The sequence below is a fragment of the Nerophis lumbriciformis genome, linkage group LG25, assembly GCF_033978685.3.
Source record: "Nerophis lumbriciformis linkage group LG25, RoL_Nlum_v2.1, whole genome shotgun sequence".
NCBI classification, from domain to species: domain Eukaryota; kingdom Metazoa; phylum Chordata; class Actinopteri; order Syngnathiformes; family Syngnathidae; genus Nerophis; species Nerophis lumbriciformis.
Window position 1 is genome coordinate 9,739,997 of NC_084572.2, and position 15,761 is coordinate 9,755,757.

Genomic DNA, 15,761 nt, shown 5'->3' on the forward strand with positions numbered 1-15,761 from the left:
CCAGAATGAAAAGATTTTCGTTTTTTTTGTCATTCCTATTTTTATAACATTTATGGCTCTAAAAAAAAACCGCCCGGATATTTTGCGGAGAACTTTTAACCTAATGTCCACAATGGCATTGTTTATGCAAAAATGCAAAAAAAGAGTATTGCCCAGACGTGGGAACGAAAATCACTTTCTAGCCACTTTTTCCTGGTTCACCTTATGACCTAAAAAAGAACGCCGCAATATTCACGCAACCAGTCAAACCGGATCAGGCGCAGTAACGCGCTTCTGCCACCAGATAGCAGCAGCGGCAGCAGCACAAGAAGCCACGAAGAAGACAACCAAAACAGCCCAGGTTTTTGGACAGCTCAGCCCAGGACGCGGAAATTCCCCAACACCGATGTCTGAATATCTCCCATCTGGGGGAAAACATCCGTGATCATTGGACGAGTTATTTAGGAAAACTCTTGGGTGATGTTAACGCGTGGAAGTTTGCTCTTGGTCACTGTTGTTAGCTGGTTAGCTGAATGAAAGTTGCTCCATGTCGACCTGTGGGCCGGACATGACCATATATGAACTGCTGCTCTGGGCCGAACATGACCATATAAGGACTGCTGCCCTGCGGTGGCATGTAAACAACAACAACAAAAAACAGCGAGGGTAAGAGTAAACACTCTAAACTTGTTCCAACATGTCATCAGACCAGATGATCGCTATTGTCATGGAGGACAAGATCTACGAGGTGGACAAGAAGAAGCTGATCGAGAAGAGCGACTACTTCCGGGCGCTGTACAGCTCCGGCATGAGGGAGTCCACGGAGGACTCCGTGCAGCTGCGGGGCCTCAGCGTCCCCGGCCTGGAGCTGGTCCTGGACTTCATCAACACCTCCAAGGTGGAGGTTGCCAACGAGACCCTGGAGGATTTGATCGAGACCGCGTCCTTCCTCCAGGTCACCTCCATCCTGAAGCTCCTCTCCGCCGAGATCCGCCTGGACAACTGCGTGGACCTCTACGGCCTCTCGGAGGTCTACGGCACGCACGAGCTGCACCGCGCCTGCCTCAAGTACATGAGCTGCCACTATCACCCCATGATGAGGCGGCCCGAGTTCGGCCGCCTGCCCTGCGCCGTCAGGGAGCAGGTGAGGGAGATGCGCATGAAGGGCAGCTCCACCCTGGTGGTCATCGGCGACTTCTCCTACCTCTGCATGGACGTGCTGGACCACGACGAGCCCTGGTCCATGCTGAGGTACGGCGAGGCGGAGCGGCGCTGGAAGCCTTTGGCCAACAACTTGCCTCCGGACATGATCAACGTCAGAGGCTACGGCTCGGCCGTCCTGGACAACTACCTCTTCGTCGTCGGGGGTTACAGGACCACCAGCCAGGAGATCTCCGCTGTGCACTGCTACAACCCCTGCAGGAACGAGTGGAACCAGGTGGCGCCGCTCAACCAAAAAAGGTACCAGTACTCTCACTATTATGTTAGATCCACTATGGACTGGACTCTCACAATATTATGTTAGATCCACTATGGACTGGACTCTCACTATTATGTTAGATCCACTATGGACTGGACTCTCACTATTATGTTAGATCCACTATGGACTGGACTCTCACTATTATGCTAGATCCACCATGGACTGGACTCTCACACTATTATGTTAGATCCACTATGGACTGGACTCTCACTATTATGCTAGATCCACTATGGACTGGACTCTCACTATTATGTAGATCCACCATGGACTGGACTCTCACACTATTATGCTAGATCCACTATGGACTGGCCTCTCACTATTATGTTAGATACACTATGGACTAGACTCTCACTATTATGTTAGATCCACCATGGACTGGACTCTCACACTATTATGTTAGATCCACTATGGACTGGACTCTCACACTATTATGTTAGATCCACTATGGACTGGACTCTCACTATTATGTTAGATCCACTATGGACTGGACTCTCACACTATTATGTTAGATCCACTATGGACTGGACTCTCACACTATTATGTTAGATCCACTATGGACTTGACTCTCACTATTATGCTAGATCCACTATGGACTGGACTCTCACTATTATGTTAGATCCACTATGGACTGGACTATCACACTATTATGTTAGATCCACTATGGACTGGACTCTCACTATTATGCTAGATCCACTATGGACTGGACTCTCACACTATTATGTTAGATCCACTATGGACTGGACTCTCACACTATTATGTTAGATCCACTATGGACTGGACTCTCACACTATTATGTTAGATACACTATGGACTGGACTCTCACTATTATGTTAGATCCACTATGGACTGGACTCTCACAATATTATGTTAGATCCACTATGGACTGGACTCTCACTATTATGTTAGATCCACTATGGACTGGACTCTCACTATTATGCTGGATTCACTATGGACTGGACTCTCACTATTATGTTGGATCCACTATGGACTGGACTCTCACTATTATGTTAGATCTACTATGGACTGAACTCTCACAATATTATGTTAGATCCACTATGGACTGGACTCTCACTATTATGTTAGATCCACTATGGACTGGACTCTCACTATTATGCTAGATCCACTATGGACTGGACTCTCACTATTATGTTAGATCCACTATGGACTGGACTCTCACTATTATGCTAGATCCACTATGGACTGGACTCTCACTATTATGCTAGATCCACTATGGACTGGACTCTCACTATTATGTTAGATCCACTATGGACTGGACTCTCACTATTATGTTAGATCCACCATGGACTGGACTCTCACACTATTATGTTAGGTCCACTATGGACTGGACTCTCACTATTATGTTAGATCCACCATGGACTGGACTCTCACACTATTATGTTAGATCCACTATAGACTGGACTCTCACTATTATGTTAGATCCACTATGGACTGGACTCTCACTATTATGTTAGATCAACTATGGACTGGACTCTCACTATTATGTTAGATCCACTATGGACTGGACTCTCACTATTATGTTAGATCCACTATGGACTGGACTCTCACACTATTATGTTAGATACACTATGGACTGGACTCTCACACTATTATGTTAGATCCACTTTGGACTGGACTCTCACACTATTATGTTAGATCCACTATGGACTGGACTCTCACTATTATGTTAGATCCACTATGGACTGGACTCTCACTATTATGTTAGATCCACTATGGACTGGACTCTCACTATTATGTTAGATCCACTATGGACTGGACTCTCACTATTATGTTAGATCCACTATGGACTGGACTCTCACTATTATGTTAGATCCACTATGGACTGGACTCTCACTATTATGTTAGATCCACTATTGACTGGACTCTCACTATTATGTTAGATCCACTATGGACTGGACTCTCACTATTATGTTAGATCCACTATGGACTGGACTCTCACTATTATGTTAGATCCACTATGGACTGGACTCTCACTATTATGTTAGATCCACTATTGACTGGACTCTCACTATTATGTTAGATCCACTATGGACTGGACTCTCACTATTATGTTAGATCCACTTTGGACTGGACTCTCACTATTATGCTAGATCCACTATGGACTGGACTCTCACACTATTATGTTAGATGATTCCGTACATTAGGCGCAGCGGGTTATAAGGCGCACTGTGGAGTTTTGAGAACATGAAAGGATTTGAAGTGCGCCTTACAGTGCGAGAAATACGGTCATCTTGCCATCCATCAGCGCTTCAAGTGTCACTCACCTGTGCTCTGTGCTTTTGTTCAGGTCCAACTTCAAGCTGCTGGCGGTCCAGGGGAAGCTCTACGCGGTGGGGGGTCAGTGTTTGGGAACGGTGGAGTGTTACAGCCCCGAGAACGACTTCTGGACTTGTGTGACTTCAATGCCCGACCCGCTGTCCGAGTTCTCCGCCTGCGAGTGCCAGGGGATGATCTACATCATGGGTGGATACACCGCACGAGGTGGGCGCTTTTTGTCTTGCGGCGAAATCCCAAAGGTGACACTGTCCATCTCTCAGACAGGAACACCAAACTCCTCCGCTACTGCCCCGCCTCCGACACTTGGGCGGCGTTCCGACCGAGCTCGGTGCATGTGCGCAAACAGCAGATGCTCTCGGTGGAGGACATCATCTACCTGGTGGGGGGCTACACGCACCAACTGGGGCACCAGCAGCAGCGTCTCAGCCAGACGGAGGACGTGCTCACCGTGCAGTCCTACAACGTGACCACGGGCGAGTGGCTCCTCTTGAAGGAGAACACGTCCAAGTCGGGTCTGAATCTGACCTGCGCGTCGCACAACGACGGCATCTACATGATGGGCCGCGACGTGGGCCTGATCACCAGCTTGGAGCACCGCGTCTTCCTCAAGTACAACATCTTCTCCGACGCCTGGGAGGCCGTCAGGCGCTTCGCGGTGCTGGGACAGAACATGCTGCTGTGCTCGCTTTACCTCCCCGACGTGCTCTGACGGAGGGAGAACTGCAGGGAACACGAGGCGGGACAGTGCAGTGTCAACACAGGCCAGCGGGTGGCGGGCTTGCAGCTCGTATGTAGCACTCCAAAGCAAACTAACTTCTTCAGCATGACTCTCGTTGCTTTGGCATCGATTGGATTCTCTGTGCCTAAAATAAAGCAACATTCTACCATGCAAAAGTCTAAATATAGGAAAACCGTTTTGGTTTTACCCATCAACCATTGTGTCCAAACATTCACACATTTGCTTTTCTACACCAAAATTCATCTATTTCTTCTTCTTCTCCAGATTTTGGCAGGCTCCACCTTCCACATGTTTCACCCGATTCAAACCATTCCAACTTCAAACTGTTCAGCCTCTTCGGGAATGGCGGGCTTTCCCTTGACAAATTCCCAGATTTTCCAGAATTCCTGGTTTTCCAGGACATTTTTCCCATTCAAAATGAATTGGCCTTTTTTCAAACTTCCACCATTTCCACATTTTTCAACCGATTCAAACCATTCCAACTTCAAACTGTTCAGCCTCTTCGGGAATGGCAGGCTTTCCATTGACTAATTCCAAAAATTCCCAGATTTTCCAGAATTCCTGGTTTTCCTGGACATTTTTTCTATTAAATGAATTGGACATTTTTCAAACTTCCACCATTTCCACATTTTTCAACCGATTCAAACCATTCCAACTTCAAACTGTTCAGCCTCTTCAGGAATGGCGGGCTTTCCCTTGACTAATTCCAAAAATTCCCAGATTTTCCAGGACATTTTTTCTATTCAAAATGAATTGGCCTTTTTTCAAACTTCCACCATTTCCACATTTTTTATCCGATTCAAACCCTTCCAACTTCAAACTGTTAGCCTCTTCGGGAATGGCGGGCTTTTCCTTGACTAATTCCAAAAATTCCCAGATTTTCCAGAATTCCTGGTTTTCCAGGACATTTTTTCCATTCAAAATGAATTGACCTTTTTTCAAACTTCCACCATTTCCATATTTTTCAACCGATTCAAACCATTCCAACTTCAAACTGTTCAGCCTCTTCGGGAATGGCGGGCTTTCCCTTGACTAATTCCAAAAATTCCCAGATTTTCCAGAATTCTTGGTTTTCCAGGACATTTTTTGCATTCAAAATGAATTGGCCATTTTTCAAACTTCCACCATTTCCAAATGTTTTATCCGATTCAAACCATTCCAACTTCAAACTGTTCAGCCTCTTTGAGAATGGCGGGCTTTCCCTTGACAAATTCCAAAAATTCCCAGATTTTCCAGAATTCCTGGTTTTCCAGGACATGTTTTCCATTCAAAATGAATTGGCCATTTTTCAAACTTTCTACCATTTCCACATTTTTCAACCAATTCAAACCATTCCACCTTCAAACTGTTCAGCCTCTTCGGTAATCGCAGGCTTTCCCTTGACAAATTCCAAAAAATCCCAGATTTTCCAGAATTCCTGGTTTTCCAGGACATTTTTTGCATTCAAAATGAATTGGCCATTTTTCAAACTTCCACCATTTCCACATTCTTCAACCGATTCAAACCATTTCACCTTCAAACTGTTCAACCTCTTCGGGAATGGCGGGCTTTCCCTTGACAAATTCCAAAAATTCCCAGATTTCCCAGAATTTCTGGTTTTCCAGGACATTTTTTCTATTCAAAATGAATTGGACATTTTTCAAACTTCCACCATTTCCACATTTTTCAACCGATTCAAACCATTCCAACTTCAAACTGTTTAGCCTCTTCGGGAATGGCGGGCTTTCCCTTGACTAATTCCAAAAATTCCCAGATTTTCCAGAATTCCTGGTTTTCCAGGACATTTTTTCTATTCAAAATGAATTGGACATTTTTCAAACTTCCACCATTTCCACATTTTTCAACCGATTCAAACCATTCCAACTTCAAACTGTTCAGCCTCTTCGGGAATGGCAGGCTTTCCCTTGACTATTTCCAAAAATTCCCAGATTTTCCAGAATTCCTGGTTTTCCAGGACATTTTTCCCATTCAAAATGAATTGGCCTTTTTTCAAACTTCCACCATTTCCACATTTTTCAACCGATTCAAACCATTGCAACTTCAAACTGTTCAGCCTCTTTGGGAATGGCAGGCTTTCCCTTGACAAATTCCAAAAATTCCCAGATTTCCCAGAATTCCCGGTTTTCCAGGACATTTTTCCCATTCAAAATGAATTGGCCATTTTTCAAACTTCCACCATTTCCACATTTTTCAACCGATTCAAACCATTCCAACTTCAAACTGTTCAGCCTCTTCGGGAATGGCGGGCTTTCCCTTGACAAATTCCCAGATTTTCCAGAATTCCTGGTTTTCCAGGACATTTTTCCCATTGAAAATTAATTGGCCATTTTTCAAACTTCCACCATTTCCAAATTTTTTATCCGATTCAAGCCATTCCACCTTCAAACTGTTCAGCCTCTTCGGGAATGGCGGGCTTTCTCTTGACTAATTCCAAAAATTCCCAGATTTTCCATAATTCCTGGTTTTCCAGGACATTTTTCCCATTCAAAATGAATTGGCCATTTTTCAAACTTCCACCATTTCCACATTTTTTATCCGATTCAAACCCTTCCAACTTCAAACTGTTCAGCCTCTTTGAGAATGGCGGGCTTTCCCTTGACAAATTCCAAAAATTCCCAGATTTTCCAGAATTCCTGGTTTTCCAGGACATTTTTTCCATTCAAAATGAATTGGCCATTTTTCAAACTTCCACCATTTCCACATTTTTCAACCGATTCAAACCATTCCAACTTCAAACTGTTCAGCCTCTTCGGGAATGGCGGTCTTTCCCTTGACTAATTCCAAAAATTCCCAGATTTTCCAGAATTCTTGGTTTTCCAGGACATTTTTTGCATTCAAAATGAATTGGCCATTTTTCAAACTTTCTACCATTTCCACATTTTTCAACCAATTCAAACCATTCCACCTTCAAACTGTTCAGCCTCTTCGGTAATCGCAGGCTTTCCCTTGACAAATTCCAAAAAATCCCAGATTTTCCAGAATTCCTGGTTTTCCAGGACATTTTTTGCATTCAAAATGAATTGGCCATTTTTCAAACTTCCACCATTTACACATTCTTCAACCAATTCAAACCATTTCACCTTCAAACTGTTCAACCTCTTCGGGAATGGCGGGCTTTCCCTTGACAAATTCCCAGATTTTCCAGAATTCCTGGTTTTCCAGGACATCTTTCCCATTGAAAATTAATTGGCCATTTTTCAAACTTCCACCATTTCCAAATTTTGTATCCGATTCAAACCATTCCACCTTCAAACTGTTCAGCCTCTTCGGGAATGGCAGTCTTTCCCTTGACAAATTCCAAAAATTCCCAGATTTTCCAGAATTCCTGGTTTTCCAGGACATTTTTGCCATTAAAATGAATTGGCCATTTTTCAAACTTCCACCGTTTCCACATTTTTCAACCAATTCAAACCATTCCAACTTCAAACTGTTCAGCCTCTTCGGGAATGGTGGGCTTTCCCTTGACAAATTCCAAAAATTCCCAGATTTTCCAGAATTCCTGGTTTTCCAGGACATTTTTGCCATTGAAAATGAATTGGCCATTTTTCAAACTTCCACCATTTCCACATTTTTTATCCGATTCAAACCCTTCCAACTTCAAACTGTTCAGCCTCTTTGAGAATGGCGGGCTTTCCCTTGACAAATTCCAAAAATTCCCATATTTTCCAGAATTCCTGGTTTTCCAGGACATTTTTTCCATTCAAAATGAATTGGCCATTTTTCAAACTTCCACCATTTCCACATTTTTCAACCGATTCAAACCATTGCAACTTCAAACTGTTCAGCCTCTTTGGGAATGGCAGGCTTTCCCTTGACAAATTCCAAAAATTCCCAGATTTCCCAGAATTCCTGGTTTTCCAGGACATTTTTCCCATTCAAAATGAATTGGCCATTTTTCAAACTTCCACCATTTCCACATTTTTCAACCGATTCAAACCATTCCAACTTCAAACTGTTCAGCCTCTTCGGGAATGGCGGGCTTTCCCTTGACAAATTCCCAGATTTTCCAGAATTCCTGGTTTTCCAGGACATTTTTCCCATTGAAAATTAATTGGCCATTTTTCAAACTTCCACCATTTCCAAATTTTTTATCCGATTCAAACCATTCCACCTTCAAACTGTTCAGCCTCTTCAGGAATGGCGGGCTTTCTCTTGACTAATTCCAAAAATTCCCAGATTTTCCAGAATTCCTGGTTTTCCAGGACATTTTTCCCATTCAAAATGAATTGGCCATTTTTCAAACTTCCACCATTTCCACATTTTTCAACCCATTCAAACCATTCCAACTTCAAACTGTTCAGCCTCTTCGGGAATGGCGGGCTTTCCCTTGACAAATTCCAAAAATTCCCAGATTTTCCAGAATTCCTGGTTTTCCAGGACATTTTTGCCATTAAAATGAATTGGCCATTTTTCAAACTTCCACCGTTTCCATATTTTTCAACCGATTCAAACCATTCCAACTTCAAACTGTTCAGCCTCTTCGGGAATGGCGGGCTTTCCCTTGACTAATTCCAAAAATTCCCAGATTTTCCAGAATTCCTCGTTTTCCAGGACATTTTTTCTATTCAAAATGAATTGGCCATTTTTCAAACTTCCACCATTTCCACATTTTTCAACCGATTCAAACAATTCCAACTTCAAACTGTTCAGCCTCTTCGGGAATGGCGGGCTTTCCCTTGAAAAATTCCAAAAATTCCCAGATTTTCCAGAATTCCTGGTTTTCCAGGACATTTTTTCTATTCAAAATGATTTGGCCTTTTTTCAAACTTCCACCATTTTCACATTTTTCAACCGATTCAAACCATTCCAACTTCAAACTGTTCAGCCTCTTTGGGAATGGCGGGCTTTCCCTTGACAAATTCAAAAAATTCCCTGGTTTTCCAGAATTCCTGGTTTTCCAGGACATTTTTTCTATTCAAAATGATTTGGCCTTTTTTCAAACTTCCACCATTTTCACATTTTTCAACCGATTCAAACCATTCCAACTTCAAACTGTTCAGCCTCTTTGGGAATGGCGGGCTTTCCCTTGACTAATTCAAAAAATTCCCTGGTTTTCCAGGACATTTTTCCCATTCAAAATGAATTGGCCTTTTTTTTTTCAAATTTCCACATTTTTCAACCGATTCAAACCATTCTGGAAAATCAAAGTACCAATTTTCCAAGTTCAAAAACATTACAGGATTTTCCAAAATTCCTGGTTTTCCAAAGCCCCATTTCCACCCTTTTTTCTGGCGACTACTCCTTCCACATTTTCCGACGCATTTGAACCGTTCCACCGTCAAAACATTCCTCTTATTCAGGACAAAAAACTAAGATGTTTTTTGAACTGGAAACATTCCCGGTTTCCCTGAAATTCCAGGAACTTTGTAACACCATTTCTCAATTCAAAATATTACTACTTTAACATTTCCCGACCGATTTGGAAAAATTCCCACACCAACCATTTCAAGTCATTCAGACCATTCAAGTTTTTACCAATTTCCCCAAAAAATCCGCTTTTTTCAAAATTCCATAATACCATTTTTCAAATTAAAAAACTGTTACTACTTCAACATTTCCTGACTGATTTAAAGGATTCCAACGCCAACCCTTTCAGTTAAAAAAAATACCACTTTTCCACAAAATTCCCAAATTTCCAGGAAGTTCCCGTTGAAATGAATGGGACATTTTTCCACGTTGCACAATTCTCACATTTTTCAACCTATTCAAACCATTCCAACATCAACACATTCCGCTCATCCTGGACTTTCAAAGTAACACTTTCCCAAGTTCCAAACCAAATTCTGTTTTTTGTGGAAATTCTAACTCTTCAACCTTCAAACCATTCCAACATTGAAACTATTCTTACATTCATACTACATTCTGTCACTTCAATTTCAGCATCGGAGCCTCATTTAATTCCTTTTGCATTGTTACTTGCTTTTTGGATTCCACATTTCCACGCACACGTGCCTTCTCCTTTGGGAACCTGATCCAAAAACAGCACAAAGACATTTTTGTGTCGCATTGCCAGCAAAAGACTGTTTTACTTTGTTGTTGTGTGCTAAGCAGGTTTTTGTTGGAATTCTATTTGCTTTCCCAACAAACTTCTCCTTTTGTTCATATCGATATTTATGGCACTTTAATGACAATAAAGTTGATGTTCAGGGGTTTCTGCAGTCAATTGAACACGATTTAAAAATAGGGATGGGTACCGAATTTGGTACTTACAGAACCCAAAAGCAGTGAAGTTGGCACGTTGTGTAAATGGTAAATAAAAACAGAATACAATTTTTTTGCAAATCCTTTTCAACTTATATTTAATTGACAAGATACTTAACGTCCGAACCAGACCCGGGGTGGACCGCTCGCCTGTGCATCGGTTGGGGACATCTCTGCGCTGCTGACCCGTCTCCGCTCGAGATGGTCTCCTGCTGGCCCCACTATGGACTGGACTCTCACTATTATGTTAGATCCACTATGGACTGGACTCTCACTATTATGTTAGATCCACTATGGACTGGACTCTCACACTATTATGTTAGATCCACTATGGACTGGACTCTCACTATTATGTTGGATCCACTATGGACTGGACTCTAACAATATTATGCTAGATTCACTATGGACTGGACTCTCACTATTATGTTAGATCCACTATGGACTGGACTCTCACTATTATGTTAGATCCACTATGGACTGGACTCTCACTATTATGTTAGATCCACTATGGACTGGACTCTCACTATTATGTTAGATCCACTATGGACTGGACTCTCACACTATTATGTTAGATCCACTATGGACTGGACTCTCACACTATTATGTTAGATCCACTATGGACTGGACTCTCACTATTATGTTAGATCCACTATGGACTGGACTCTCACACTATTATGTTAGATCCACTATGGACTGGACTCTCACTATTATGTTAGATCCTCTATGGACTGGACTCTCACACTATTATGTTAGATCCACTATGGACTGGACTCGCACTATTATGTTAGATCCACTATGGACTGGACTCTCACTATTATGTTGGATCCACTATGGACTGGACTCTCACTATTATGTTAGATCCACTATGGACTGGTCTCTCACTATTATGTTAGATCCACTATGGACTGGACTCTCACACTATTATGTTAGATCCACTATGGACTGGACTCTCACTATTATGTTGGATCCACTATGGACTGGACTCTCACAATATTATGCTAGATCCACTATGGACTGGACTCTCACTATTATGTTAGATCCACTATGGACTGGACTCTCACTATTATGTTAGATCCACTATGGACTGGACTCTCACTATTATGTTAGATCCACTATGGACTGGACTCTCACACTATTATGTTAGATCCACTATGGACTGGACTCTCACACTATTATGTTAGATCCACTATGGACTGGACTCTCACTATTATGTTAGATCCACTATGGACTGGACTCTCACACTATTATGTTAGATCCACTATGGACTGGACTCTCACTATTATGTTAGATCCTCTATGGACTGGACTCTCACACTATTATGTTAGATCCACTATGGACTGGACTCTCACTATTATGTTAGATCCACTATGGACTGGACTCTCACTATTATGTTGGATCCACTATGGACTGGACTCTCACTATTATGTTGGATCCACTATGGACTGGACTCTCACTATTATGTTAGATCCACTATGGACTGGACTCTCACTATTATGTTAGATCCACTATGGACTGGACTCTCACACTATTATGTTAGATCCACTATGGACTGGACTCTCACTATTATGTTAGATCCACTATGGACTGGACTCTCACTATTATGTTAGATCCACTATGGACTGGACTCTCACTATTATGTTAGATCCACTATGGACTGGACTCTAACTATTATGTTAGATCCACTATGGACTGGACTCTCACTATTATGTTGGATCCACTATGGACTGGACTCTCACAATATTATGCTAGATCCACTATGGACTGGACTCTCACTATTATGTTAGATCCACTATGGACTGGACTCTCACTATTATGTTAGATCCACTATGGACTGGACTCTCACACTATTATGTTAGATCCACTATGGACTGGACTCTCACTATTATGTTAGATCCACTATGGACTGGACTCTCACTATTATGTTAGATCCACTATGGACTGGACTCTCACACTATTATGTTAGATCCACTATGGACTGGACTCTCACTATTATGTTAGATCCACTATGGACTGGACTCTCACTATTATGTTAGAGCCACTATGGACTGGACTCTCTCACTATTATGTTAGATCCACTATGGACTGGACTCTCACACTATTATGTTAGATCCACTATGGACTGGACTCTCACTATTATGTTAGATCCACTATGGACTGGACTCTCACACTATTATGTTATATCCACTATGGACTGGACTCTCACACTATTATATTAGATCCACTATGGACTGGACTCTCACTATTATGTTAGATTCACTATGGACTGGACTCTCACAATATTATGCTAGATCCACTATGGACTGGACTCTCACACTATTATGTTAGATCCACTATGGACTGGACTCTCACTATTATGTTAGATCCACTATGGACTGGACTCTCACACTATTATGTTAGATCCACTATGGACTGGACTCTCACTATTATGTTAGATCCTCTATGGACTGGACTCTCACACTATTATGTTAGATCCACTATGGACTGGACTCGCACTATTATGTTAGATCCACTATGGACTGGACTCTCACTATTATGTTGGATCCACTATGGACTGGACTCTCACTATTATGTTAGATCCACTATGGACTGGACTCTCACTATTATGTTAGATCCACTATGGACTGGACTCTCACACTATTATGTTAGATCCACTATGGACTGGACTCTCACTATTATGTTGGATCCACTATGGACTGGACTCTCACAATATTATGCTAGATCCACTATGGACTGGACTCTCACTATTATGTTAGATCCACTATGGACTGGACTCTCACTATTATGTTAGATCCACTATGGACTGGACTCTCACTATTATGTTAGATCCACTATGGACTGGACTCTCACTATTATGTTAGATCCACTATGGACTGGACTCTCACACTATTATGTTAGATCCACTATGGACTGGACTCTCACACTATTATGTTAGATCCACTATGGACTGGACTCTCACTATTATGTTAGATCCACTATGGACTGGACTCTCACACTATTATGTTAGATCCACTATGGACTGGACTCTCACTATTATGTTAGATCCTCTATGGACTGGACTCTCACACTATTATGTTAGATCCACTATGGACTGGACTCTCACTATTATGTTAGATCCACTATGGACTGGACTCTCACTATTATGTTAGATCCACTATGGACTGGACTCTCACTATTATGTTGGATACACTATGGACTGGACTCTCACTATTATGTTAGATCCACTATGGACTGGACTCTCACTATTATGTTAGATCCACTATGGACTGGACTCTCACACTATTATGTTATATCCAGTATGGACTGGACTCTCACTATTATGCTAGATCCACTATGGACTGGACTCTCACTATTATGTTAGATCCACTATGGACTGGACTCTCACAATATTATGTTAGATCCACTATGGACTGGACTCTCACAATATTATGCTAGATCCACTATGGACTGGACTCTCACACTATTATGTTAGATCCACTACGGACTGGACTCTCACTATTATGTTAGATCCACTATGGACTGGACTCTCACTATTATGTTAGATCCACTATGGACTGGACTCTCACACTATTATGTTAGATCCACTATGGACTGGACTCTCACTATTATGTTGGATCCACTATGGACTGGACTCTCACTATTATGTTAGATCCACTATGGACTGGACTCTCACTATTATGTTATATCCACTATGGACTGGACTCTCACACTATTATGTTATATCCAGTATGGACTGGACTCTCACTATTATGCTAGATCCACTATGGACTGGACTCTCACTATTATGTTAGATCCACTATGGACTGGACTCTCACAATATTATGTTAGATCCACTATGGACTGGACTCTCACAATATTATGCTAGATCCACTATGGACTGGACTCTCACACTATTATGTTAGATCCACTATGGACTGGACTCTCACTATTATGTTAGATCCACTATGGACTGGACTCTCACTATTATGTTAGATCCACTATGGACTGGACTCTCACACTATTATGTTAGATCCACTATGGACTGGACTCTCACTATTATGTTAGATCCACTATGGACTGGACTCTCACTATTATGTTAGATCCCCTATGGACTGGACTCTCACTATTATGTTAGATCCACTATGGACTGGACTCTAACTATTATGTTAGATCCACTATGGACTGGACTCTCACTATTATGTTGGATCCACTATGGACTGGACTCTCACAATATTATGCTATATCCACTATGGACTGGACTCTCACTATTATGTTAGATCCACTATGGACTGGACTCTCACTATTATGTTAGATCCACTATGGACTGGACTCTCACACTATTATGTTAGATCCACTATGGACTGGACTCTCACTATTATGTTAGATCCACTATGGACTGGACTCTCACTATTATGTTAGATCCACTATGGACTGGACTCTCACACTATTATGTTAGATCCGCTATGGACTGGACTCTCACACTATTATGTTAGATCCACTATGGACTGGACTCTCACTATTATGTTAGATCCACTATGGACTGGACTCTCACACTACTTTGTTAGATCCACTATGGACTGGACTCTCACTATTATGTTAGATCCTCTATGGACTGGACTCTCACACTATTATGTTAGATCCACTATGGACTGGACTCTCACTATTATGTTAGATCCACTATGGACTGGACTCTCACTATTATGTTAGATCCACTATGGACTGGACTCTCACTATTATGTTAGATCCACTATGGATTGGACTCTCACAATATTATGTTAGATCCACTATGGACTGGACTCTCACAATATTATGCTAGATCCACTATGGACTGGACTCTCACACTATTATGTTAGATCCACTATGGACTGGACTCTCACTATTATGTTAGATCCACTATGGACTGGACTCTCACTATTATGTTAGATCCACTATGGACTGGACTCTCACACTATTATGTTAGATCCACTATGGACTGGACTCTCACTATTATGTTAGATCCACTATGGACTGGACTCTCACTATTATGTTAGATCCACTATGGACTGGACTCTCACTATTATGTTAGATCCACTATGGACTGGACTCTAACTA

At 42.0% G+C, this 15,761-nt stretch overlaps 1 protein-coding gene across 1 annotated transcript; it reads left to right on the forward strand.

Annotated features, from left to right (window-relative positions):
* Positions 1-257: 257 nt before the first annotated feature.
* klhl42 (kelch-like family, member 42) lies at positions 258-7,278 on the forward strand. Its single transcript, XM_061983676.2, has 3 exons — positions 258-1,440; positions 3,765-3,958; positions 4,015-7,278. Exons 1-3 carry the CDS (start codon positions 677-679, stop codon positions 4,461-4,463), a joined length of 1,407 nt encoding a protein of 468 aa, XP_061839660.1. The 5' UTR covers positions 258-676; the 3' UTR covers positions 4,464-7,278.
* The last annotated feature ends 8,483 nt before the right edge of the window (positions 7,279-15,761 follow it).